We start from the raw sequence: 25,596 nt of genomic DNA on the forward strand, positions 1-25,596 counted from the left end.
TGCTTTTGGTTCAGTGAGCCTCAGGGATCTGTGGGCTGATGTATATAATACATTTAGGAGAAAATCTTGCCCATTATATCTTAAAATATGTCTTTTGCTTTGTTCTCTCTTTCTCTCCTCTTTTTCTGGGACTCCTATTACAGTTATGTTAGACTTTTTGGAATTGTCACATGGGTCTCTGATGTGCTGTTACGTTGGTTGGTTTGTTTTTCATTCTTTTGCTTTCTGTATTTCAGTTTGGGCAGTTTTTATTGACCTGTTATAGAGTTCACTAATCCTTTTGTGTGTGTCTGCTCTGCTGTTAAGCCCATCCAATGGATTTTTTTTTTTGTCTTTCCTTTTCTGTAATTAAAAAGCATATTTATGAGGGAAGAAGAGGGAGAGGACAGAGAAAAGGTGTATATATTTATAATGTTATCTTAAAGTCCTTTTCTGAAAATTTTAATATGTGGGTTAGCTGTGGCCTGCTTCTATTGGCTATTTTTTGTCTTGAGAGTAGGGTCACATTTTCCCACTCCTTTGTGTCCGGCGTCATTTTTATTGTATGCCGGATATTGTTTATTTAAAAAAAAAAAAAGAACAGTTCAACTGCACCAGGTAAGGTTTTTCCAGAATGGACGCATCCCTCCCTGTCAGGCATTTAGGGTGGGGCTGGTCAGTTTGATCTACGCGGGACTTCAGCCGGGTCAGGACCGAGTGGCCACTTCAGTGAGTTTCTGTTCAGCGCTAAGTATGTTGAGTCTGTGGGGCCTTTTGCTGTGACGTGTCCATCCCCACCGGGCCTTGGGCCTTAGGAACATCGGTCCACTCTCAGCTCCTCTTGGTTCATGTCTTGTCTCTGTGCTCAGTCGCGCCGCACTGCTCACGCTGTGGTGCTGAGTTCCGCTGTCCCTTCCCCCCGAAGGCTAGTCTTGACTTCCCAGAGCTCCTTCCTCACATCTCATCCTTTCTGCAGGCTTCTTGTTTTACAGATGTAGCAGCTTACTAAATCTGAGCGAGTCATTGCGCTAATCAGGAAGAGAACTTCTGAACACCTGTTTCCGCCAGGTCGGTTCTGTCTCTCTGTCCTGGACTCCCTCTGGTAACGCGTAGTTGGCTGTTTCCCGAACTGAGGAGGCCCACACGGTGGCACGGCTCCTCCTGTGTGGGAAGTGGGTCTCTCTGGAGGGGGTGGGGGGATCCACTGCTCAGAGTGTGGGATGTCGGGGCGGGGGAGGTGCGCACGGGCAGGGACTGGCCATCAGGCCTGTCGGAACAAGAAGACTTGCTCGGGGCAGCCTCCTGGCCCCTATAGTGCTGGATTTTGTCCCAGGCTGTCTGTCCTTCTTGGCATGGAGAGGGGCGTGCCAACCTGGGCTGTTCCCGTCTCTACACCCTCAGTAAGTGCCACATCTGTCTTTGCAGCCCTGCCCTCAGGCCTGCCGCGTGCTCCCTGGCTGACACTGACACCTGGAGCTTCCCTTGGGTCTCCTGGAGACTGGCAGGCCCAGTCCTTGTCCTGTCCCTCATTACCTGCTCCCTGACTGACCCCCTGCGGAGACCCCCTGGCTCTGCCCAGGGTTAGTCCCCCTCCACACACACAGCTGAGCCTCTTTATGGGCGCAATCCCAGGCTGCCTCTGGGAGGGGAAGGGGTCAAGTATAGGGTGCTTCAGGTGGCGGGCGTGTGTGCATGGGGGCGGGTCTCATTCCATCTTTACACAGGTGGAGAGGGTTTTAGGATACCCCAAGGTTGATGGAGCCACTGAAGCCCCCGCCCCAGGAGAGGAGGGGGAGCCAAGCTTCCAAGCCTGGTCCTTGCCTATGGTAGGGCCACACAGAGGCAGAGACGGCCCGCTGTACCTGGGAAGGGCCTTTGGGCCCCAGAAGAGCCCCCTGTGATGCAAGGAGCTCTCGAATGACCAGGGAGGCAGGAAGAGGCAGACGGGGTGGGTATGGAGCCGGCCTCTCCCCTCCCCCATGTCCCTTTCCTCCCCGGGGTCAAGGTGACAGGAGGAGGGGCTCCCCTGCATCCTGCAGAGGGGGTGGCAGGCCCCCACGTGGTGTTTGGGTGCTGTGGGTGGGGAGGGCGGGGAGCTTGGCAGAGGGGCCCAGCGGCTGCAGCGGGTGTGAAATATTTCAGGGCTTAATTAATTTAATTTGAGAGGTTCCTTTTCAGAGCGTGAACAGTTGTCTCCCAAGAGACGCGCGCCACCGCCTCCCCCCTGGCGCCTGGTGGGCGAAGGAAACGGCGGGATCTATATTGAGACTGAGCCTGCTGGGGCCAGTGTCCCCTTCCTCCCTGTCCCCTCTCTGGGCCCCCCCGTCGGGTCCTCCTTCCCAGCCTGGGAGGAGCATGCGTGGGTGTGAACCAGGAGCCGGCCGCGTGACGGTGGGGCGTGGGGGTGTCGCCGGCCTGCGGGGCCTCCACGGAGCCCAGAAACGTGGGTGCACGGGGCTTATGGATCCACCGCGCAAGCTGAGGGTGGGGATCCGCACCTCCCCGCCCCCAAAGTGAAGGAAGAAGGGTTTGGGGAGCACGGAGCCCCAGGAGGAGGCCGGGAGAACCAGGGTGCCAACCCAGCACCCCTCCTCCCCCTCCCCCAGCGCTGGGGCAAGGGCCTGCAGGCGGGGAAAGGAGGTCGGGTCTGGTGGGCACGGGCGCCGGAGGAACGCAGGCCCAGGCGATGCTTTGGGCAACGAAGGCGCTTTGAAGTCTGGGCAACTTCAAAGCGGCCGCCCCCACCCCCGTATCAGTAGTCAGTCGGAGTCTGCGAGCCCAGGGCGGCTGGGAGGTGGGGCTCGGGCTCACAGCCGGCCTTTCTGCAGAGGTGCGGTGCGTCTGAAGCGAATCCGCTGGGTCTGTGCGTCCCACGTGGGCAGGGGTGCTCCTGGAACCTGGGAGCCAAACGCGCCCACCGGGCGCCCCACCCCCCCAAGGGCGCACAATCGATCCTCCGCCTGTGGCGGCGGCGGCGGCGGCGGCCGCTGCTGCAGCGGCAGAGCCCCCTCCTCGGAAGCCAGACGTGAGCGCCGGCGGCCCTGGGTCCAGGCCCGGGAGAGCAGAGAGGAGAGGGCGATGCTGAGGGCTGGGGGTGGGTGGGGCGGGCAGCCTCCCAGACGGCTTCCTCGTTGCCCATCTGGTGTCTGGGCGCCTGGTCAGGGTGCGGGGTAAGAGCTCAGTGGGCTGCTGGACAGTGGGGCCTGTGCCCATTTATTCATCAGAATAGACACCAGGCCTGGGGCCTGACCCCAAGCCCCTCACCCCCAAGGAGCTGGAGGCAGGGGGGAGTGGGCGGCAAGCAGCTGGAGGCCCCGCCCAATGTCCTGTTGTGGCAGGCCCCTGGGTGCCCCAGAACGTGGGCAGCCAGGCTCGGGAAGGAGCAGGGGTGTGGTCAGAGGAGGTGCCCAGGGAGTGCTGACCACCGGCTTCCCAGGGCACCCTGGCTCTGGTGTCACCCAGCTGTGTAGCCCTGAGCAAGTCCCCCAAGCCGGAGGGCTGCGGGGAGGGGGGTGGGGCTGCACTGGTCCCTGTCCACGGTGCTGAAAGGACCCCCCCCCTCCCCACTGTGGGGGGAACCTGAACTCATTCCCTTCAGCGTCTCTGGACTTCCGCCCCACCCAGCTGACTCCCTGAGCCTGTTCAAAGGGGTGCTGGGGCTTGTGCCTGCCCCAGCTGGGGAAGCGCTGCCCCCAGGCCCAGGCATGGGCAGGCTTCACCCTGACCCCTTGGGCAGTGGCAGGAGAATGGACCCCCTGCTGTGAGGACCGGGGTTCAAGTGGAAAATACTTAGGAGTCTCCTTCCTGACCAGCGGCATGGCTGGAGCGGGCGGCCACCTCCAGGCGTGGCCATCCCCCCAGAGCCCAACCTGCCCCAGGGCCTTAGCCAGGGCTCAAGTGACTGAGGCTGCGGTCCACAGGGTGCCTCCCCCCAGGGCTGTGCCTGACGCAGGCAGGGCAGTGGGGAGAGCCTCTTACGGAGGAGGCAGGACCAGACCCCCTCCCGCAAATCCTGTCCTTAACGCCTTCAGGCTGAGGCTGGGTCAGGAGGCCCTGTGAGCTTTGATGCTGTAGCAGCTGCCCGCTCTGGCCAGGCACAGTGGCTTGCTGAGCGTGTGTGTGTGTGCGTGCGTGCATGTGTGTGTGTGTGTGGGGGGGGGGTGGGGCGGGCCGGGAGAGAACCTCCCGTTATAGTGAGGGCCCTGGACACATGTGCTTAGCCGAGGTCGCAGTCGAATGAATAGGAAGCTTTCTGAGATGCACTGGGAGGTTTACGATGGCGGAAGGGTCCAAGAAATACGTACGTGAGCGGAAGAGGCGCGGTGTCTGTCCCTGGGGCCGACGGAACAGCATATCCCTGTCTCAGCTGTGGGGGCCGGAGGCCTGAGGGCTGTGGGGGGGGCCCATTCCAGTCCCCTTCCCCGCTTCTGGCCGCTTGCTGGCCACCCCGTGTCTGCTTTCACGTCTGTGTGGCGTGCTCGCTGTGCCCCTCTCACAAGAGTGCTTGTCATTGGCTTCAGGGGCCACTCTGGAGGATCATGGTTCTCATGATGAGATCTAGAGTCGACCTCTGCAAGAGCTCTTTTTCCAAGTGAGGTCACATTTGTGGGTTCCAAGGAATAGGACCCGGACTGAGCCAGGCTAGCAGAGGGTCTCTAGCCTGGAGACCCCATCGGGTGCGGAGAGAGGCACAGCCTGGTGTGCCCCTCCTCCAGTCCCCGAGTCTCCAGGAGAGCTCCATGCTGTCCAGAAGGGTCCGGGTGGGAGGGGCTGTTTTCCCCACTTCCACAGGTGAGGTGAGGAAACTCAGGCTGGGGCGCCTGCCTGGGAGCACCCGCCAGGCCGTCCGTGAGGCCATGCACCTGACTCCAGGAGGCTGCTTCCCACGTGTGTCCAGATCATACCAGATGCCAGACCTCGGCCCTGGTGGTTGGAGGGCGGAGCGTGTTTGTGACCTGCTGTTACCTAACAAGGGGCCCCCAAACTTGGTGGCTTGAGACGGCAAACGCTCTCTCGTGGTTCCTGAGGGTCAGGGGTCCAGGGGCAGCTGAGCCAGGCAGCTGTGCTCAGGAATCTCACAAGGTTGCCGGCGAGGGCCAGGCTGCGTTGGCTGGAGGCCTCTGTTCTTTGCCTCAAGACAAGGCAGTGGGCTCCTCAGCGCAGGGACCCTGGGGAGTGGACGCCAGAAGGAAGCTGTAGCTGTCACCTCTCCTCGAAGGACGCAGGGTTCTTTCCTGCCACCGTTCATTGGCCACGCGGGCCAGCGTGGTGCAGTGTGGGAGGGGCCGCAGGGCCGGGAGGCTGGCTTCCAGCAAGAGGGGCCTGTGCCTCCTTCCTCATGGCCTCTGCGCACGAGCTGCTCCCGGGAGCGGGGGGAGGGGCCTCTGCAGCCCCCAAACCAGCTCTATTCTGGGCTCAGCTCAGTGCTCCGCTTCTTTGGGAAGCCCCCCGGCCGGCTGGTTCTGCGGCCCACTGCCTCTGGCTGCATGCCCCAGGCATGTCTGACTGCACCGAGCTCCCATCTGGGACCCTTGGCCTATGGAGAACGCCATGCCTGGCCTCTGCCCCTTTGGTCCTGCCTCCAGATCCAGGCATGTGGGTCCTGGCCTTGGCGTGGGGTGGTTGTATGTGTGGGGACAGTGGCCAGGGCAGGACCACGAGGCTGCTGGGGGCAGCTGAGACCACCTATGATGTCCAGAGCTTCCCCCAGCGAGGCGGTGTGCCTCTGCCCTGCCTGCCGTGGGCGGCTTGGGGGAGGGGGCTGGCTCAGGGCCACCAGCCCTGCTGACTCATTTTTCCAACAGCCAGTGTGGTGCCACCTCCCTGCCTCCTCCAAGGAGAGCCCAGGCAGGAGGGGTGACAGGGCTGTCCACCCCCAGGAAGGCAGGCGTGTCTGCTGTGCCGGGCTCCCTCACACCCCCGCGAGCAGAGCCCCAGAGTGAGGCATGTTGAGGTGGCAGAAAATGGGTCACTCTTAGCTATGCTTTGCGGCCCCAGGGGAGCTGGCTGCATGGTCCCAGAGGTGCAGCGGCTAGTGATGGTCTCAGGTGTTAGTGACCCTCGGGTGGCCCTGTGAGCACTGGTGGCCGGACACTGGTCTCTCCCGAGACGCAGATGGGAACCCTACGAGGTTGGGCAGGCGCTGTGCCTGGGTCAGCAGAAGCTTCCTGCCCCGGCCCCCACGAGCCTCCCTCCCCAGAACCCACGGCAGGAGCTGCTGTCCCTTGTCCCCCGTGCCCAGGGACCCGCTGACACAGCGCAGGCCCCCAGCGTGAGCACACTGCGGGTTCCGTGGGCAGGCAGCGGCTTGGTCAGCACCGCGGACAGTGGCCTTCGTCTTCAGGGCCAGGTTTCAGAGCGCCACCCTCCTCCCCAGAGGGACTGCTGTGTCCTGCCCCTCGGCCCACGTGCTCTCCTCCGCAGGCTTTTCCGGAGCTCAGCTGCCCCCACCCTCTCCCTGAACTCTCACCTTCCTCCCCGGTCTTCAGGCTGCCAGACACCAAGAAGGGCCTTCTGGCAAACTCCTGAGGCAGGACCACGGCCTGTGGCTGAGGGGGGCGCGGGGGCTCCGTGGGCGCCCACGGAGCCCCTGCAGACGGTGTGGGGGTGGGGGGTGCCCAAGTCTCCACCACGTTCAGAGAAGCCCCAGCCCCAAGGGGCTCCACTCCCCAGGGGTGGGCGCCCGTGGTGATGGCAGGATCTGGACGTGGTGACTGGAATGAGAAGCGGCTGAGGCAGTCATTTCTGCCTTTGCTTGTGGCCCCGTGCGCATCGCTTCACGGGGCTCTGCAGGCAGGGCCGGTGGCGTTTCCAGGTGCCTGCAGAGCCCTCGGGACTCACGTGGCCCCGGCCCGCGGCCAGTCGGCAGTGCGGGGGGTGCAGGCGTGGCAGATCACGCCACGGGGCCTGTGCTGCATGTGCACACGCCACTCGTGCTCCGGGTTCCTCTCTGCGCGGGGCCCTCCATCCCGGCACGTGGCGGACACGCAGAGAGGGCGGCCGGTGGGTGCCTGCCGTGGCGCTGGCGGTTAATGACCTCACGTGGCTCCGCGGGGAGACTTCGAGGTCGGTCTGCCGTCGTCACCTGACTCCTCTCAGGCTCCCCCACGGGGGACGGGACAGGGGCCTGCCAGGGAGGGGGGGACGCACAGAGGCAGGGGGTTGGAGGGATTGGGCCACCGTGCTCTTCTGCCCGTCCAGGGGCTCAGGCAGGGGGGCAGCGCACGGGGACATCAGAGATGGACCTCACACAGGAATGTTACCAGAAGGAGTCAGGCCTCTGTTTGGTCCCCGCCTCCCTGCAGCAGCCACGCAGGGTGGCTGGAAAAGGGTGCTCAGCTCAGGACGCCGTGGAGCCAGCCCGGGGAGCGCTGGACCTGGCGGCCACAGGTGGAGGAATGGGGGCAGGGTGCTTGTGTGACGTGTTCCCAAGCACTTGGAGGAGGCCATGCCGTGGGGCCCCAGTGCCTGGAGGGAGAGGAGTGGACGGCCGAGGGCTTCAGGGACGGTTCTTGGCCCCGTTAAGGAAGGACAGACTGGATGGGCCCCAGGGGTGCTGAGCTGCATGTCCGTGGGGTCTGCAGGGCTCGAAGCAGATAGCGGATGGAGTGACCAGGACTCCTGAGGGTCAGGCTCAGGGCAGCAGGCTGTGGCCAGGCCACCCTGAGAGACTGAGAGGCAGGCCTGGGGCCACGTCAGACCAGGGCTTTCCCCAGGTGGGCGCCTTTGGCCCTTGTGGTGGAAATGGCACCGGAGGCTGGAAAGCGTGGGGGGCTCATCGAAAGCCCCACCTGTCCACGTAGGGAGGGCCATCCCCAGGCTGTCCCACCGCCCATCAGCCCTGACCACCCTCCTTGGCGACGGGGCTGGCGCTTGGGGCACAGAGGGTTCCCCTCCCTCCCAGATGCAGCACCGTCACTTGCTCCCCGACCTCCGCCCAAACCGAAGGGCGGTGTCTGGGCAGTGATGTCCGGGTCCTCCTCTGGGGGCTCCGGGGCTCGGGGCACCCCAGCGTGGTTTTATTCCAAAGGACCATGACCACGAAGAGAAGGGAGGGCAAGGTCAAGCCCCAGGAGCCAGAGGGTGAGGCATATACTCAGGACTGTCCCCGGCCCTCCAAGGCCCCGTAGGCCACCTCCGTGCTGGGGCCCCGGAGGGTCTGGCCCTTGCCAGCCCCGCCTGTCTGCTCCCCACGGCTCTGGGGCTGCCCTGGCCCCCTCACAGCCACTCGGGGCCCAGCACACGCAGGGCCAACCTCCTTCCCCCTCCAGACCACCGCAGCCGGTGTGAGGGCCGGTCAGAGCCACCAGGGCAGGAGGGCCGGGCACTGCCCGCAGAGAGCTGCTGGGCCACCCTGGAGAGCACAGCCAGTCCAGCGGCTCCCCGCCCACCCGCTCTCTGGCCCCCTCTGGGCCCCGGGGGCCCCAATAGCTGAGTGAGAGCGCAGGAGTGCACCCCTGGAGCCCTGTCCCCAGCCTGGCGCGGGGAGGGCCCCGCACTGTCTGGGGCCCTGGGCCCTGGGTGCAGGCTCTGCTCTCAGATGGCGGCCTACAGGCCTCTGGACTCTCCTGGCCAGGCTGGGGGCCCCAGGGGGTGGGCACCCCCGTTAAGGCACAGGCGTGTTTGTGCCCAAGTCTGGGGTGCAGTGGGGAGCCAGTGGGCGCGACAGCCCTGGGGGGCTCGGGGCTCTTCCTTGGCCTTTCGCCTGAGCCCTCCCTGGGATGCCCCTGGGGCTCCTCGATGCCTGGAGTCTTCCCGCAGCGCGGACACAGGCGGTCCAGCACCCTCAAGCGCCCGCTGCCTGGGCGGGACCACGTCCGCTGCTCCGGCGATCATTTGTGACGCGGCAGACTTTCCCTGCGTTGGCGTGCCCCCGTGTTTGCTGCAAACACAATCGTACATCACAATGGGGAGCTCTGCCTGCGCAGCCGCAGGGTTGGGGAATTAGTCTGATTGCAGGCTTCCCTGCAGACGCTGTCCTCCCACCATCCCGAGCCTGCTTAGGAGGGCTCCCCGGGGCACACTCTCCACTCTCTGTCTCTGGGGAAATGGCAGGCCTGCTAGGAACCCAGACACCCCACCCCAGAGGCCCCCAGGGCTAGGTCACCTCCCAGGGTGGCAGGGAAGCTTCACGAAGGAGGGGCACCTCCACGCTGGGTTTTGAGGGGTGTGTAGGAGTCTGCGGGCCTGAAGACTTTCTCGGCAGGGGTAGCAAGTGGAAGACGACGAAGGCAGGGAGGAAGCTGCCAGAGTTCAGGTCACTGCCCAGCGCAACCCCCCCGCACCTGGCCGTGCCTCCTGGCTGGCCTCGCCCCACAGGCCCATGAGCTGCTGTTGGGGGGCCGGGCCCGTGGCGTGGGGCTTGTCTGGCATCCGCTGTCCTCTGGGCCCTTCGTCCCTTGGCCTTTCTGTGCAGCTGTGCAGCGGCTGGCGGTGGGACCACCGAGTTTCCTTGTGTACGAAGTGGGAGTCCCTCTTCTCACACAGCGCCCGGCACGGGGCACTCGCCAGGATGGCTGTTCCGGTCACGGCGGTGACCCAGCACCGGCTGGGTCGTGTCCTGCTCCTGCCGTCGGCTGGCGTGTTTGTCAAGCGCCCTGTCACTTTGACACCCGTTTGTTTTCCTTTTCTCGAAGCAGGAGGATGTTTTTCCCCCCGCACGTCTGTGGTTCCCGCCTTCTAAGGACGCGCGTGCACTGGTGTGGGCGGCGTGTGTGCGTGTGTCCTCGTGTGGGCCCCGCCCATCGGCCCAAGCGCGTCGGCCCTGCTGTGCCGTCCAGCTGTGTTGCGTTTTCAAGTCTGCTGGGTACCCTGGTGGCTGAGCCAGAAGCACTTCGCTCCTTCCCGCTTGAGGACACCTGTCCCTGCCTGGTCTTTGCTGCGCGAACAGTCTGGCACAGCGGGCCCCAGGTCACGCCGTCCGGTTTCGGGAGTGCTCTCCCAGATGCGGCGATGGCTGTCTGCCCTGTGGGGGTCGCGTGTCTGGACCACGGGTGTCTCTTCACGGGAGGCGTCTGTCCTGAGCCTGTGGGGGTCGCGGGAGCCTGTCCCCTTTGGGGTGGTGGCCTTTGCTGCCTGTCTCCCCAGGTCCCCTTGGCCCTTCAGCCTTGTTCTGGGGACTTGCCAGGCAGAGTCCTGCTTCGAACTCTGGCTTGTGCCTGCTGTCTGGAGATAGGACGGGCGGTGGGGCCGGTTCTGTCCTGGAGGCCGTGAGCCCCCCGGGCCTCCAGCCATGGGTTACAGATGGGTGACAGCAGCGCACCTGCCGTCTCCTCTTCCTGCTGTGCACTCCCTGCCCCTCCCGCGGACCCGGAATCACAGGGCCCAGGGCCAGAGCAAAGGCAGCCCCAAGAGGCCCCAGGGGTCTGCAGCCCTTCCTGGGGTGGGAGCCGGGGGCCTCAGCGGCCTCAGCGGCCTCAGCGGCCTCAGCGGCCACGACGCCGAGCCCAGGAGCTCATCTGTCTTCGCTGAGCACGGGAGCTCTGGCCCACGGGCCCCACCCACGAAGGTGCCCTCCCAGAGCTCCCTGTGCACCCGAGAGGCTGTGGCTGGCAGGCCCGCCCATCCTGACTCAAGGGGAGAGTGAGAAGCTGGGCCTGGAGGGTCAGGGGTGACCACGCTCCACGGGAGGCCGCGGAGGCCACGCAGAGTTACCGATGCGCGGTCCATTAAGGGGCCGTGTTTTCCATCATATGGAGAGGGATCCATTTCCCATAAAGTTGAAGGGCTCTTGCAAGTTGGTAAGAATCTCCCCTACCTAGGCCCGGCGTAAAAGTGGGGGAAGGGCACCCCAACAGCTGGTGAGCATGAGGAGTTCAAGGTCACGGCCGAAGCAGCAGCAACGGGGCCTGCGTCACCCCGAACATGGGGCAGGCATGTGCTCCGGGCCCTGACTTTGACCAGGTCTGGGTGAAGCAGTGCGGGCATCCCTCAATCCCCGTAGGAGGGGCACCCCCGGCAGAGCGCAAGTCAGGGTCGGGCTGCGATGCTAAGGTCAAGGGTCCTGCCCCCTTGTCCCCAAATGCTGGAGGTAGGGGCCATCACGATAACCTTCACACGCCTGTCTGAGAATGACAGTCACCTTGGAGGATGTCACAGTTGGGGGTCCGGGCTCAGGAACGGACAGGTGGGGATGTCCTGGTCCCAAGGCCACAGCAGGGTCCAGCCAGAGGTTAGGAGGGCGGCTGGCCGTGGCTGGGCTGCAGCAGGGGTGAGGCTGCTGGCGGCCCTGGTGGCCTGTGCCAGCCAGGGAGGGGAAGGGGATGCCTGGCTGTGGCCACATGACAGGGGAGCAGCAACCAGGACTGTGAGCCCTAGAGTCATGGTCATGAGGGCAGAGGTGGGTTCTGTCCTGTGGGGAGCCCAGGACGGGGGGCCATGGGCATGGCAGGCTGGGGTGGTGCTGCCCAGGGAGTGGCCTCAGGCCCGTCCTGCTGTCCCTGAGACACCAGTGAGCTGGACCCTGTTGTGTGGGGAGGGGTGGCCCTGAACCCGAGGGCTCCCTGGCTGCCCTGCTGGAGGTGCCTGGGCAGTGGCTGGAGGCCTGGGGCGGGGGCTCTCGGCGTTATGGCCTCCAGGGCCTGGGGGAGGGGTGCAGGGGGTCAGAGGGCTGGTCCCCGGGAGGAGGACATGGTGTGGGGCAGGGCTGCTGCTCCAAGACAGAGCTGTTCTGGGCAGTGACCAAGGGACATGGGAGGGCGGGCAGTGGCTGTGGGTATCCTGAGGCGTACTTAGCAGAGAGAGGTGGGGGACAGGAACCAGACCCTGAGTGAGGGGCCTGTGTGGGGAGTGGGTGGGGTCCCTGCCGATTGGGGCCCTGGATGGGGTCTGAGGGGGCTTCTGTACCCCACAGGCCTCGTGAAGCTGGGGATTCACTGTGTCACATGCCAGAAGGTGGCCATCAAAATTGTCAACCGGGAGAAGCTCAGCGAGTCTGTGTTGATGAAGGTGAGCTCAGGCGGGGGGCCTAAGGGGGCCCTTTGGGGGGTCTGGGGGGGACAGCCTGGCGGCGGGTCCCCGTGGTGAGAGTCCCACGGGTGGGGTTACAGAGAAGCCAGCCCAGGTGGGTCCCACTCGCTCCTGCTGGAGCCCAGGGCGGGCAGCTCCTGGCTACGGAGCAGCCTCCCTGTGCTGGCGTCCAGTGACCACCTTGCACCTGGCTTCCCTCCTCAGCCCTGCCCGCCCTTTCTCCTCGCCTCGGCCGGGGGCCCAGGAGGGACAGGCCGCATCCTGGGGCACAGTCCGGGTGCCGTACCAACCTGCTGGGATAGCTGGCTGGGCCTCAGTTTCCCCAGTTAGACCCAGGAGGAGGCCCCTTCCTCTGAGGAAGTGACAGTTCCCCAGGGACCACAACAGCTCCTCCCGCTTCCCACCCCCCTCCCTCCCCCCATCCCGGGAGCCCGTCCTGTGGTGGAATCTGGACCCCCTTTGGGACCGGAGCGGGCCCCGCATGGACTGGTGCTTGGTGGGAAGGGGTTGCCCAGGCCTCAGGTTCCCCCACCTGCCTGCTCACTGGGGGGTGTGGCACTTACACCTCTGCGCGTGGGTGGCATGCTGGGGGCTCCGCATCACCGTGGCTGCCCCCTGCCCTGGGGACTGTGCCTCCCTCATTTCCCCAGACATCTCCCGAGGCGGGCATGTGTGGCCAGTATGCCAGGAGGGCAGGGAGGGACTGGGGTGGGCCCCACTGAGGAACCCCAGGGACCAAAGGTGGGGCAGTTTTAAGAGAAGGCAACGGTGGCTTGGACGGGTGGGGGCAGATCCCGACTTTGCCTTGGACAGCTCCTGGGACCGTGTTCAGTTGGGGACCCTGAGTTCAAGACGCACATAAGCTATCTGAACAGAGACGAGCTCAGTGGCAGGAGCCCACAAGGCCTGGCAGGGCCAGGGTGGAGGCGCGGAGGGGCGGCCCCCCTTGTGTGATGCCCCTGGGACGGGATGGGCCCGCCCACAGGGGCGGAGACCCCACCTAGGCTGGCCCTGCTCCAAAGCCTCCACCGCCCCCGTGAGCCTGCCCGAGGTGCCGGGCGGGGGGCACAGCCCACTCAGATCCTACTGTCTCCCCACCAGCCAGAGACCCCCTCGAGGTCAGGGCAGCGTGGCGTCTACCTGGCCCCAGGGCTGCGTGTAGGAGGGGACGGGGTGGGTGGATGCAGGTGGCAGGGGACGCTCCCGCCCCCAGCTGGACCTCTCTCCCCGTGCAGGTGGAGCGGGAGATTGCCATCCTGAAGCTCATCGAACACCCTCACGTTCTAAAGCTGCACGATGTTTATGAAAACAAAAAATATTTGTAGGTATTGCCGGGTCTGGAGAGCTGGGGAGGGGGCAGAGGCGAGGCCGTGGGGCCCCGGGGAGGGAGCCAACTCAAGAGGGTGTCGACGGTCAGTGCTCCTGGCCCAGACCACGGCAGAGCCACCAGCTTGAACCGCCGAGGGCGTAGGGCTTCTCTGGAGGCAGGGGCTGGGGGCCGGGGTCAAGCCACAGGAACCACTTGGCCCAGTCACTCTGCCAGGGCCCCCAGGGACCCTCCCCATTCCCACTGAGGCCCCCATCTGCTCCCTCACGGGACTGGGACCCCAGGTTGGCCGACGGCTCGATGGCCACACCAGGCCCCTCACCCTCCCTGGTCACCCACCCCCGTGCTGCCGAGTCAGAGGCCAGCGGAAATCTCACTATCTTGGGTGCACCTGGGTTGCAAATTGGAGCCTGCCCCCCCACCCCCGGCCCCAGGTCGCCCGCCGTGTGGCCTCAGTGAGCTCACCCGGGGTGTGGGCGGTGGTCACTGGGTCACTGCAAGGGGGCGCTCAGCCCTGTCACTACTGCCCGTGTGGCTGTAGGAGGGCCCCATCCTGTGATGCCCTGTCCCTCAGGGAGGGGCTCCAGTGGCACTTTTCTTGGGGGCATTCAGATTGAGTGAGGAAATGCATGCAGGGGTCTGGCCCAGGGGACCTCGAGGCCTCAACTCCAAGCCCCAAGCCCCAGGCCCGACTTGGGGTCCCCGGAAAAGACGTGGGCACCTCGTGGGCCAGGCCGGCTGGTGCCAGGTGGCCATCCACAGCCCGCCCATACTGTCCCGGGCCATGGGGGTTGGGGCACGAAGCCAGACAGCGAGGGCTGCTCTGGGGGAGCAGGAAGGCTTGGGCACATGGATTGAGGATGGCCCTAATCCCACCCGTGACAAGCTTGTCCCTCTTTGGGCCTCAGTTTCCTCATAGCTGTGGCACCCCCGCCCACCCCCCTTGCCGTGGCAGCTGGAGGCCCAGTGGCATGAGTGGCCAACTCCAAGTGTTTGAGGGTAGGGTGACCAGAGTCGCCCACGTGGGGGCCGGAGATGGGTCAGTATAGCTGTAGGGGCACCAGGAGGCGGGTTGTGGTCCTGGGGCCCCTGACACCAGTGAGTACGAGGAACTCTGTCTCCCTGAGACACCTGCACGACCCGCCACCATCGGCCTGACTGGGGCCCACCTTGCGGTCAGTGTCCAGCGACATCCCGTGAGTGGGGGGCCGGCATTGTTGGCCACCTTCACACACAACATGCGGGGGACCCATCGTGTCTCATTTACGTTGAGATACTTGCAGGGATGGACCTGGGGTGGGGGTCAGGAAGCCAGGGAGGGGCCTGGGACGGCAAGGCCCAGCGGAGGCACGGCCGGGCGCAGGCCCAATGACAGGGACACCACGGCCAGCAGGAGAGCGACCAGGCGGCCAGGCTGGGTCCCGCTGGGCCCAGCACCCTCCCCAAGGCAGCCCTGGGAGCATGCAGGTGGAGGAGCAGGCAGGGGACCCCTTCACCGAGGTGCTGTGTTTGGGCCTCCCACTCCGGAGCAGGGCAGGACCCCTGGGATGGCCCCTCCTGCCAGAATCCCACCTGTGCCCCCTCCCTGCCCCGTCTCTCCTCGGGCCCCCTATGCCCCCACCCCTGCTGAGCTTTCCGTTCCTGCAAGACACGCTTTTGAGACGGCTGGTTCCCTACCTCCTGGCCCTCTGCCCGTGCCCTTGGCCTCCTCCAGCAAGTCCTCGGGGGTTCCTGTGGGCATCAGTGAGGCTGAGCTTGGACACAGAGGGGGGCCTGCAGCCACTGTCACCAGGCCAGAGGCTGTACTTGCCCCCTCCAGCTGTCCCCATCCTGCCCTGCACAGGAGCCCAGAGGGCCCTTCGTCCCTGGACCCCTGCCAGCCACCTGCTCTGCAGACCAGGAAGCAGGCTAGCCTAGGGGAGTGCTGGGCTGGGGACCACTGGCCTTGGGGCAGGTGCTCTGCTCTGGCCCGCAGAACCAGGGAGCCCAGGCCCCTGTCAGAACCCCCTAGTGGCCCAGCCCCAGCCCCAGCCAGGCCCCCAGGGCCCCCTGAGCCCGTGGGGGCAGTTACTATCCTGCTGGGGGGCCACCCTGTTTACGCTGTCTTCCAAGACCCCGTTTGAGGACCAGCCCCGGGGGACCCCCCGGCCATACCCTGCCCCAGCCCCTTGGCCCACCCTGTCTTGGGGTCTCCCCTGTTGGCCTGGGCGCCCCGCAGGCCTAAGCGTCTGATTCATTCCCCTGCTCTGGGAGCCCAACCTGGACTGGCAGGGGAGGGCCTAGAAGGGTCACAGCCCGGCTTGCACGGGGGTCAGCGGCCACAGCGCCCCTCTTGCCTTGAGGCCCAGCGGCCCCTCAGCCAGGGGGTCGGGCGTGGCCTGCTCCCAGCTTCCCTGCCTCAGAGGCCTCCCGAGGCTGCGCTGGAGGCAGGCCTGCCAGGAGGCCCACCGTGCTGAGGGTGCCGGAGGCTGGGACGAGGCAGAGGTTGGCACCGGGGCAGGCTGACCACATGGTGCACAGCCAGCTGACGCCCACCTGTCCCCTGCAGATACCTGGTGCTAGAACACGTGTCTGGTGGAGAGCTCTTCGACTACCTTGTCAAGAAGGGCAGGCTGACCCCCAAAGAGGCTCGGAAGTTCTTCCGACAGATCATCTCTGCGCTAGACTTTTGCCACAGCCACTCCATATGGTGTGTGCCCCGACCCTCTCAGATGCCCCCATCCCATCAGGTGGCCCCATCCCCCACTGGGTACCCCCTATACCGTCAGGTGCCCCCCACCCCACCAGTTCCCCCCCTGTCTCCCACCCGGTGCCCCCCCATCCCCCCAGGTGCCCCCCACCCCACCAGGTGCCCCCCATCCCACCAGGTACCCCCCTGTCTCCTACCAGGTGCCCATCCCCCACCAGGTTCCCTCACCCCATCGGGTGCCCCCCCCATCCCCCCAGGTGCCCCCCCATCCCCCCAGGTGCCCCCCATCCCCCCAGGTGCCCCCCACCCCACCAGGTGCCCCCCATCCCACCAGGTACCCCCCTGTCTCCTACCAGGTGCCCATCCCCCACCAGGTGCCCCCCACCCCACCAGGTGCCCCCCATCCCCCCAGGTGCCCCCCACCCCACCAGGTGCCCCCCACTCCACCAGGTACCCCCCTGTCTCCTACCAGGTGCCCATCCCCCACCAGGTTCCCTCACCCCACCGGGTGCCCCCCCATCCCCCCAGGTGCCCCCCCATCCCCCCAGGTGCCCCCCACCCCACCAGGTGCCCCCCATCCCACCAGGTGCCCCCCACCCCACCAGGTACCCCCCTGTCTCCTACCAGGTGCCCATCCCCACCAGGTTCCCTCACCCCACCAGGTGCCCCCCCATCCCCCCAGGTGCCCCCCACCCCACCAGGTGCCCCCCATCCCATCAGGTGCCCCCCCATCCCCCCAGGTGCCCCCCACCCCACCAGGTTCCCTCACCCCACCAGGTGCCCCCCCCATCCCCCCAGGTGCCCCCCACCCCACCAGGTTCCCTCACCCCACCAGGTGCCCCCCCATCCCCCCAGGTGCCCCCACCCCACCAGGTGCCCCCCATCCCACCAGGTGCCCCCCACCCCACCAGGTACCCCCCCTGTCTCCTACCAGGTGCCCATCCCCACCAGGTTCCGTCACCCCACCGGGTGCCCCCCCATCCCCCCAGGTGCCCCCCCACCCCACCAGGTGCCCCCCATCCCATCAGGTGCCCCCCACCCCATCAGGTACCCCCCTGTCTCCTACCACGTACCCCCCCTGTCTCCCACCTGGTGCCCATCCCCCACCGGGTGCCCTCCCATCCCCCCAGGTGCCCCCCCACCCCACCAGGTGCCCTCCCATCCCCCCAGGTGCCCCCCACCCCACCAGGTGCCCTCCCATTCCCCCAGGTGCCCCCCACCCCACCAGGTACCCCCCTGTCTCCTATCAGGTGCCCATCCCCCACCGGGTTCCCTCACCCCACCGGGTGCCCCCCCATCCCCCCAGGTGCCCCCCACCCCACCAGGTGCCCCCCATCCCACCAGGTGCCCCCCATCCCATCAGGTGCCCCCCACCCCACCAGGTACCCCCCTGTCTCCTACCACGTACCCCCCCTGTCTCCCACCTGGTGCCCATCCCCCACCGGGTGCCCTCCCATCCCCCGAGGTGCCCCCCACCCCACCAGGTTCCCTCACCCCACCAGGTGCCCCCCCATCCCCCCAGGTGCCCCCCACCCCACCAGGTGCCCCCCATCCCATCAGGTGCCCCCCACCCCACCAGGTACCCCCCTGTCTCCTACCAGGTGCCCATCCCCCACCAGGTTCCCTCACCCCACCGGGTGCCCCCCATCCCCCCAGGTGCTCCCCACCCCACCAGGTGCCCCCCATCCCACCGGTGCCTCCCATCCCATCAGGTGCCCCCCATCCCACCAGGTACCCCCCCATCTCCCACCAGGTACCCCCTCCGTCTCCCACCAGGTTCCCCCACCCCACCAGGTGCCCCCCCATTCCCCCAGGTGCCCCCTAATCCCACCAGGTGCCCCCCACCCCACCAGGTGCCCTCCCATCCCACCAGGTGCCCCCCATCCCATCAGGTGCCCCCCACCCCACCAGGTACCCCCCATCTCCCACCAGGTACCCCCCGTCTCCCACCAGGTGCCCATCCCCCACCAGGTACCCTCCCATCCCCCCAGGTGCCCCCCCATCTCCCACCAGGTGCCCATTCCCCACCAGGTGCCCCCACCCCACCAGGTGCCCCCCATTCCCCCAGGTGCCCCCTAATCCCACCAGGTACCCCCCACCCCACCAGGTGCCCCCCACCCCACCAGGTACCCCCCCGTCTCCTACCACATATCCCCCCTGTCTCCCACCTGGTGCCCATCCCCCACCAGGTGCCCTCCCATCCCCCCAGGTGCCCCCTAATCCCACCAGGTGCCCCCCATCCCATCAGGTGCCCCCATCCCCTACCAGGTACCCCCTATCCCATCAGGTGCCATCCCCTACCAGGTGCCCCCCACCCCACCAGGTGCCCTCCCATCCCACCAGGTGCCCCTCCCCGTCTCCCACCAGGTGCCCCCCATCCCACCAGGTGCCCCCCCACTCCCCCCCCGTCTCCCACCAGGTGCCCATCCCCCACCAGGTACCCCCTCCCCACCCTTGCACTCCCCCCACCCCGCCCCGTGCCCCTGGGGCAGACAGCATATTCTCTTTTGACCCCTTTCAGGAACATCAGGAAGCTTCTGCCAGGTGTCCCACCCAAGGCTCTGGGAGCCCCTTCCTCAGCCTTTTTAGGGCTCCTGGGGCCAGGTCACCCTGGATTGGAGGGGCTCGGGATGGCCTCAGCCCAGAGCTCTTATGGTGGGGAGACCCCAGAGAGTAAGGCAGAGCCTGCCCAGGATGGGTGGGAGCACGCGGTGTGACCCCAGAGGGTCCCCGTTGCTCCATCCCAGCAGCCAGGCAGGCGACTTCTGATTGGCTGCCTGTGACATCACCAGGCTGGGCTGCCATTGGTCCCGTGCTGTGTGGGTGGGCTTTGGGGGAGGGGGAGGCAGCTAGGGGACCGGTCAGCCTCATTCCCGCCTTCCTTCCCAGCCACAGGGATCTGAAGCCAGAAAACCTTCTACTGGATGAGAAGAACAACATCCGAATCGCGGATTTCGGCATGGCGTCGCTGCAGGTTGGCGACAGCCTGCTGGAGACCAGCTGCGGGTGAGCGGAGCCGCAGGGCCAGGAGGGGGCCGGGCCGCTGCCCCTGAAGGCCTGCGCTCGGGCACAGCCCCCAGCCCCGCCCCCCCATGCAGGCCGCCAGTGGTCTCTGCTGCGGCCAGTGGGGGGGGGCAGGGTGGGGGTGGGGCGGCCACAGCCCCAGGACCTCTGGCTCCGCTCCCTGATTCTGCTCCCAAGTGCCGTGCAGTGAGTGACCCGCCAGGCCCAGGCCCTCCTTCCGCTCTCTGGCCGCGTCCTGGAAGGCTGGTCCAGTCCCAGCGGCCACCTGCTCGCTCAGGGGCATCCCGGGCGGGCCATCTCTCTGCGGAGCCCATTCAGCAGCGCCCCAAGGTCCTTCTTCTGACTGTGCTCTCCTGGGACCCGGACGGCAGGCAGATGGCCTCGAGCGTGGCAGAGCCCAGAGGCTCCACAGCCCCTGTCTCCCCCAGAAGCACACAGTGTACCCAGCGGGGATTAGGTTGTAAGGGGGTTGCCATCAAAGTCCCCTGAGCTTCCTGCTGGGCCTGAGGGCCCCACAGCGGGGCATCTGCTGCGGGCAGAGCGTGCCTCAGGGTGTCTGCGCTGCTGTGGTCCTGGGGGCAGCCCAGAGGTCCGGGTGGGGTGGGACAGCCAGGGCAGGCAGCAGGGCCCGGGGCCTCGGACCTGACCGCCGCTTTTGCCTGCAGGTCCCCCCACTACGCCTGCCCCGAGGTGATCCGGGTAAGTGGCCGTTGCCCCCACACCCCCACCCTAGTCCCTGCCTGACCAAGGGCCTTCCCCACGTCAGCTGTGCGGACCCCCAGGCCCCGGCTGGCTCCCTCCCCGACCCTGGGTCTGGGCGAAGCCCCCCACCCCGGGCGCTCACCCCGCCAACCCCACTGCCGCCTGCAGGGGGAGAAGTATGACGGCCGCAAGGCGGACGTGTGGAGCTGCGGCGTGATCCTGTTCGCCCTGTTGGTGGTGAGCCCCCTGCCCGTCCTCCCTCCCTCCCGTGGTGCTGCCCGTCCCCCCCCTCCGCCCCGCCTGAAGTGACCCCGGTCCCTGCCGGCAGGGGGCTCTGCCCTTTGACGACGACAACCTGAGGCAGCTGCTGGAGAAGGTGAAGCGGGGTGTTTTCCACATGCCGCACTTCATCCCGCCCGACTGCCAGAGCCTGCTGCGCGGCATGATCGAGGTGGACGCGGCCCGGCGCCTCACGGTGGGTCCCAGGCGTCGTGGAGGGCCCCCCCCCCCGCCACCCCCGGAGCCTGCGAGATCCCTGCCAGGGGCCACCCTGTTAGGGCCGGGCTCCCGTCTCCGGAGCCTCCTCCCAGAGGGAAGGGCCGGCCCGTGCCTGAGTGTGGTATGGGGGGCTCTGGGTGCGTACGGCGTGTGTGAGAGGGAGCACAAGGGTTGGAACCGTGTGCACGTACACGTGTGCACAGCTGCGCGGGCGTGTGTGCACAAGCACAGGCGGGTACACAGGGATGCACACGTGGTTTGGGAGTGCTGGTGTGCCTGGCAGGCCGGTGCCCACAATACAGGCCCCTGCCTCCCGGGCTGTCCAGGGCTAGGTCGGTGTGAATAGTTCCTCACCACCGCCCCCCAGGACAGCTGGGGACCAGAGAGGGTGGCGGGGGGTAAGCTCCCACTTCTGAAAGAGGCCCCCAGCTGGCCGTCTCCAGCCTCCCTGGGGCTCAGCTAGTGCCGGGATGGCAGGTCCCCAGAGCGAGGGCAGCAGGACTCCCCTGACTGTCCTCTGCAGGACAGGGGCGGCCCGGTGCCCAAGGGGCCACCCTCTCCCCTCCTCCCAGCCAAGCTGTCCTGGGTGGAGCTGGGGGGAGAGCAGGGCTGGCCCCCAAGCCTCCTGCTCACACCTGCACCCAGCCCCTCCCTGTGCACAAGGAGGGCCGCCCTGGCCGCTTCCCCTGCTCTCCTCCCCTGGCCTCGGCCTGGAGCCGCCAGACCCAGGAGGCCACTCTGCTTCCCTGCTCACTCCCTCTGCCCCCAGCCCTGCCTGCAGCCCCCAGCCCTGCCCACCTTCCTTCTTTCTCTAGGCCAGCATTTCCTCTTCCACTTGGGATACGCAGGGTCAGGGGTACTAGGTCAGGGGTGCAGCCCCTCTCCATGCTCCCCCCACATTGCCCCACCCCGTCCCTTCTCTCCTCCCCTCCCCACCCCTCCTGTGCTGCTCTCTGCACACTCCTGTGGTCCTCCCTCCCCGTGCTCCCGCCCCCTCCGGCCTCCTAACGTGGGCTCCTCCCTCCCTGCTCGTACTAACTCCCTGTTTCTCTTTCCTTGTAGCTAGAGCACATTCAGAAACACATATGGTATATGTAAGTAGCTTTTCCTCCCACATCACCTGCTTTGCCTGTCACCCGTCACCGTGGCCTGGAGGGCCTGCTAGGGAAGGCGGGGGGCGACCCAGCCCAGCGCAGGCCGGCTCCCAGCCTCAGCCGCTCCTGGCTCTCAAGGCCCCCCGGGCCGGCCTGCGCTGGGCACAGGCCGGACGCAGGAGGTGTGCAGGGGCCGGGTGCAGGGAGAGCAGCGAGCTGCAGGGCCCCAGGAAGGGGTGGGCCCCGCCCTCCCAGCACCTCAGGGTGGGGGCGGAGAAGCCCCAGGCTGCAGAGGTGGGGGTGAGTGACCCCGCGGTGCCTGTCATCCACAGAGGGGGCAAGAACGAGCCGGAGCCGGAGCAGCCCATCCCCCGCAAGGTGCAGATCCGCTCGCTGCCCAGCCTGGAGGACATCGACCCCGACGTGCTGGACAGCATGCACTCGCTGGGCTGCTTCCGGGACCGCAACAAGCTGTTGCAGGACCTGCTGTCCGAGGAGTACGTTGGCGGGGGCTGCGCTGTGGCCGGGGGGCGGGACCCTCGGGGGAATGGACTTGCCGACCCTTCTCCCTGCCTCTCACCCAATGCAGGGAAAACCAGGAGAAAATGATCTATTTCCTTCTCCTGGACCGGAAAGAAAGGTACCCGAGCCATGAGGACGAGGACCTGCCCCCCAGAAACGAAATAGGTATAAGGTCCCAGGGTGGCCTGGTCCCATGCTGCCCCCTCCAGGCCCAGCGGGCTGCCTGGCCCTGACCCCTGTCTGCACACAGACCCTCCTCGGAAGCGTGTGGACTCCCCAATGCTGAACCGGCATGGCAAGCGGCGGCCGGAACGCAAGTCCATGGAGGTGCTCAGCGTGACAGACGGCGGCTCCCCGGTGCCCGCGCGGCGGGCCATCGAGATGGCCCAGCATGGCCAGAGGTGCGTGCCTTCCAGGAGGACCCAGCACTCTGCCTCCTGGTGGCCCGGCCTGGTCGGCATTGGCGCTCCTTCCTCACGGGCTGTGCTGGGCCTGGCGTGGCTCGCCTCTGCCCCCTAGTCCTGGGGCTGGGCCAAGGCCACCGGGTGGGGCTGGACCACGCGCTGTGCCGGGGGTGGGGGTGGGGGGGGGCTCGGTGGGGCTGCTTGGGCTGCTTGGGCTGGACTGGACTGAGCTGGGCTTGGCTGAGCTGGGCTGAGCTGGACTGGGTTAGACTGGGCTAGACTGGGCTGGGCTTGGCCAGACTGAACTGGACTGGACTGAGCTAGATTTGGCTGGGCTGGACTGGACTGAACCGGGCTAGACTGGACTGGACTGAGTTGGATTTGGCTGTGCCGGACTTGGCTGTGCTGGGCTGGACTGAGCCGGACTGGGTTAGGCTGGGCTGGGCCGGGCTGAGCTACACTGGGCTCGGCTAGACTGGGCTGGACTGGACTGAGCTGGGCTGGGCCGGGCTGGGACTGGACTGGGCTGGACTGAGCTGGGTCGAGATAGGATGGGCTGGACTGGGCTGGACTGGGCTGAACCGAGTGGGACTGGGGTGGACTGGGGTGGACTGAGCTGGGTTAGACTGGATCGGGATGGATTAGGTTGGACTGGATTGAGCTGGGCTGGGCTGAGCTGAGCAGAGCTCTGCTCTGTTGGCCTGTGTTGAACCAGGCTAGTCAGGGGTTGGGCTGGACTGGAGTGGCCTGGACTTGGCTACACTGGGGGTGGTCAAGCCACGTTCAGAGCTACCTAGGAGGCCTGTCCCCACTTGATGCTGGCCCCGTGTTTGGGTCACCTGTGGTAGTGTTGGGATCAAGGGCATGGAATTCTGTGGTGGGGATGGGGTGGGCAGGGGGAGGGGACGCGGGGCGGGGGGGGGGGCAGGGGGGGGCGGCGAGCAGGTGTGGGCTGAACCAGCAGCGCCCCCTGGAGGAAGGAAGGGCGTCCTGGTCCTGCAGAGCCTCCGCGGACTCTGGCTGGCTGGGAGAGGCCCTTGGCAAATCAAATCCTCACCCTGGCACTGGGCGGGGTCTTTTTGGGGTGAGGCCCAATGTTCCTGCCCAGGCAGGGGCTTTAGCCAGAGCTCTGGGGCATGGAGACCACCATGGGAGGTCCCAGCTCTCCGGTCAGCTGGGGGCTAGGTGCTGGGGCCAGCCGGGCCTCCCAAGGAGTTTGCCAGGAAACAGGATCACTGTCAGGATTAAAGTGGGCACGGCTCCCTCGGTGGTCCCAGGCCTTCCCCGGGGCAACAGGCTGGCTCCGGACAACCACGGCCCGCTGCCCGTGGGCTCTGGCACTGGGAGGCTGGCTAGGGTGGTGGGGAGAAAGGTGTCTGCTGGCTGAGCTCCTGCCCTGACTGCCTCGCGTCCTGCTGGTTGTGGGCACCCCTCTCCCCAGGAGGCCCCCAGGGTGAGAGGCCACCTCTCCCCAGCCCACCTTTCCTGAGCCTTGCTCCTGGCCTCCCGTTCGGCCTGCCCGGGGCAGGCCGACTGCTGACGTGGGGCCCACCTCATCCCAGCCACCCCACGTCCCTCCCTCCTCACCCGTTTAGAACAGGGGCCAGGCGTGGGAGGCCACCGGGCCGAGTCTCCCGTTCTGCCTTCCAGGCCTGGCCACCTTGGGGTGGGAGGTGCTGGGACCGGGTCAGCCGTGGGCCATCCCAGTGGTCACTGGAAAAGCCCCTTCCTCCCGGCACCTCCCAACTTGCCGCTGCTGCTCCAGACTTTGCTTCTTCTGGCTTGGCCGCTCCGCACTGGGGCTGGAGGGGCCCTAGGGCTGCTGGTGGGTGCTGGGCGTATCCTCCAAGGCCTGGCCAGGCCACCCTGCCCGGCAGGTCATCAGGCTGGGGTGCGCTGTGGCCCTGGCACCCTCCTGCCTGGCCTCCCCTCGCGCCCACGCGCCCGGCCTGTGTGGAGCTGTGTGGAGGTCCGGCCTCCCAGGCCGCCTGCTGGGGCTGCGTCAGTAACTCTGTTTTCTCGCTTTGTTCCTGCTGTAGTAAAGCAATGTTCAGTAAAAGCCTGGATATCGCTGAAGCCCACCCCCAATTCAGCAAAGAAGACAGGTATACACCCTGCCCACCCATCCCCCGCCCCCCAGCCCCGAAGACGACGGTGGGCCTGGTGGCAGGGCTGGGCCCGAGGCGCATCCGGCCCTCTCAGCTCTGGCGAGGGAACCCTCCAGCGAGCTGGGGACGGGCCTGGGCCAGACAGGGCTGAGGCCCCGAGGAGGTGTGGGCTGCTGGGGCAAGGCCGATGGCCGGCCTGAGAAGGGCTGGGAGACCCACTGCGCTCTCCCTGCCCTGGGACCCCCCCGAGTGTTTGCAGGCTGTGAGGCCCCCCTCTGTGTAGCCCTGGTAAACCTCCCCTCCTCTGTTCTGTGCTGGCCTTGGGTCCTGGGGTCACCCTGCTGCCCACAGGGGCCAGAGTGGAGGTGACAGCCCAAGGCGGCCGCAGGCTCCCCAGGAGGGGGCAGGAGGCATGACAGTCTTAGGGGTCTCTGCATGGGGCCTGGTGTTCCTGAGCACCCCCCCCCCCAACCTCGCAGGGCCTGCTGCCTGTGGGCAACGGTGGCTGGGCCTCACCCCTGTTGCCCTCCCCCTGCCTCCACACCTGCCCGTGTCCCCGCCTGCTCACCGCTGGCCTCTTGCCGCCTACCTGTCGCCCGGCCCTGGCTGTTCTCTGTGCCGGCCCCATCCTTCCTGTCTCGGGCAGGTGCAGCCTGGTTTCCGGGGCCGCCTGCTTACACAGGAGGGTATGGAGGCAGCCCCCACCCCTGTTCCTCCCACTGCTGCTTTTCTGGTTCCCTTGTGCCAAGTGATAAGCGCATGGCTGGCCCAGTGGCAGGCAGGCCCTGGGCGCTGGCCCTCGCTCTCGGCTGCTGCCCTGCTGGCCTGCAGCTGCTGGGGTGGGCGCCAGCTGGGACCGACGGCCCCCACTCCTTTCCCAGCATCCGGAAGCTTTGGACCCAGGCCTGGCTCTGGGCCCTGTCCTGGCCACGGGCATGCTGGGCTGGGGGGCCGGAAGCAAGGTCAGCGCCACCCCCTGGCTCCGTGGCTGTGTTAGGTGGGGGAGTCGGAGGGTCGCTGCCATGGGGTCCCAGCCCACAGGTGCCGGGGCCCTGGTCAGAGTGGGCTCAGCTCCTCCCTGAGGCCCAAGGGCTGGGCCAAGGTGCGGGCAGGCAGGCCGGCGGGTGGGCGGGAGCCCTCTCAGGGCCAGGCTGGCTGGTGGGGGTGGGCCTTCACTCATTTCCTTTTCTCTCCCGTGGCTGCCTCGGCACCACACCCCCCCCCCATTTCCTTCTTCGAAAGGGGGCAGGTGCCAGTACCCAGGGCTGAGCGGGCGTGGTGT

At 66.7% G+C, this 25,596-nt stretch overlaps 1 protein-coding gene across 4 annotated transcripts in view; it reads left to right on the forward strand.

Moving 5' to 3' along the window:
- BRSK2 (BR serine/threonine kinase 2) overlaps nucleotides 1-25,596 on the forward strand; it is a 61,145-nt gene that overhangs the window by 23,655 nt on the left and 11,894 nt on the right. For all 4 annotated transcript variants that reach the window (XM_047100604.1, XM_047100601.1, XM_047100602.1 and 1 more), the window contains exons 2-12: nucleotides 11,831-11,925; nucleotides 13,182-13,267; nucleotides 15,822-15,962; nucleotides 18,852-18,968; nucleotides 19,652-19,685; nucleotides 19,857-19,925; nucleotides 20,017-20,163; nucleotides 21,249-21,280; nucleotides 21,613-21,777; nucleotides 21,870-21,967; nucleotides 22,053-22,203. In XM_047100604.1, the coding sequence (XP_046956560.1) occupies nucleotides 11,831-11,925; nucleotides 13,182-13,267; nucleotides 15,822-15,962; nucleotides 18,852-18,968; nucleotides 19,652-19,685; nucleotides 19,857-19,925; nucleotides 20,017-20,163; nucleotides 21,249-21,280; nucleotides 21,613-21,777; nucleotides 21,870-21,967; nucleotides 22,053-22,203 (1,135 nt within the window). The remainder of the gene's footprint in view (nucleotides 1-11,830; nucleotides 11,926-13,181; nucleotides 13,268-15,821; nucleotides 15,963-18,851; nucleotides 18,969-19,651; nucleotides 19,686-19,856; nucleotides 19,926-20,016; nucleotides 20,164-21,248; nucleotides 21,281-21,612; nucleotides 21,778-21,869; nucleotides 21,968-22,052; nucleotides 22,204-25,596) is intronic.

This window comes from Lynx rufus, unplaced genomic scaffold (genome assembly GCF_022079265.1).
Source record: "Lynx rufus isolate CCGP_SWC_20201006 ecotype Redwood Valley unplaced genomic scaffold, mLynRuf1.p SCAF_50, whole genome shotgun sequence".
NCBI lineage: Eukaryota > Metazoa > Chordata > Mammalia > Carnivora > Felidae > Lynx > Lynx rufus.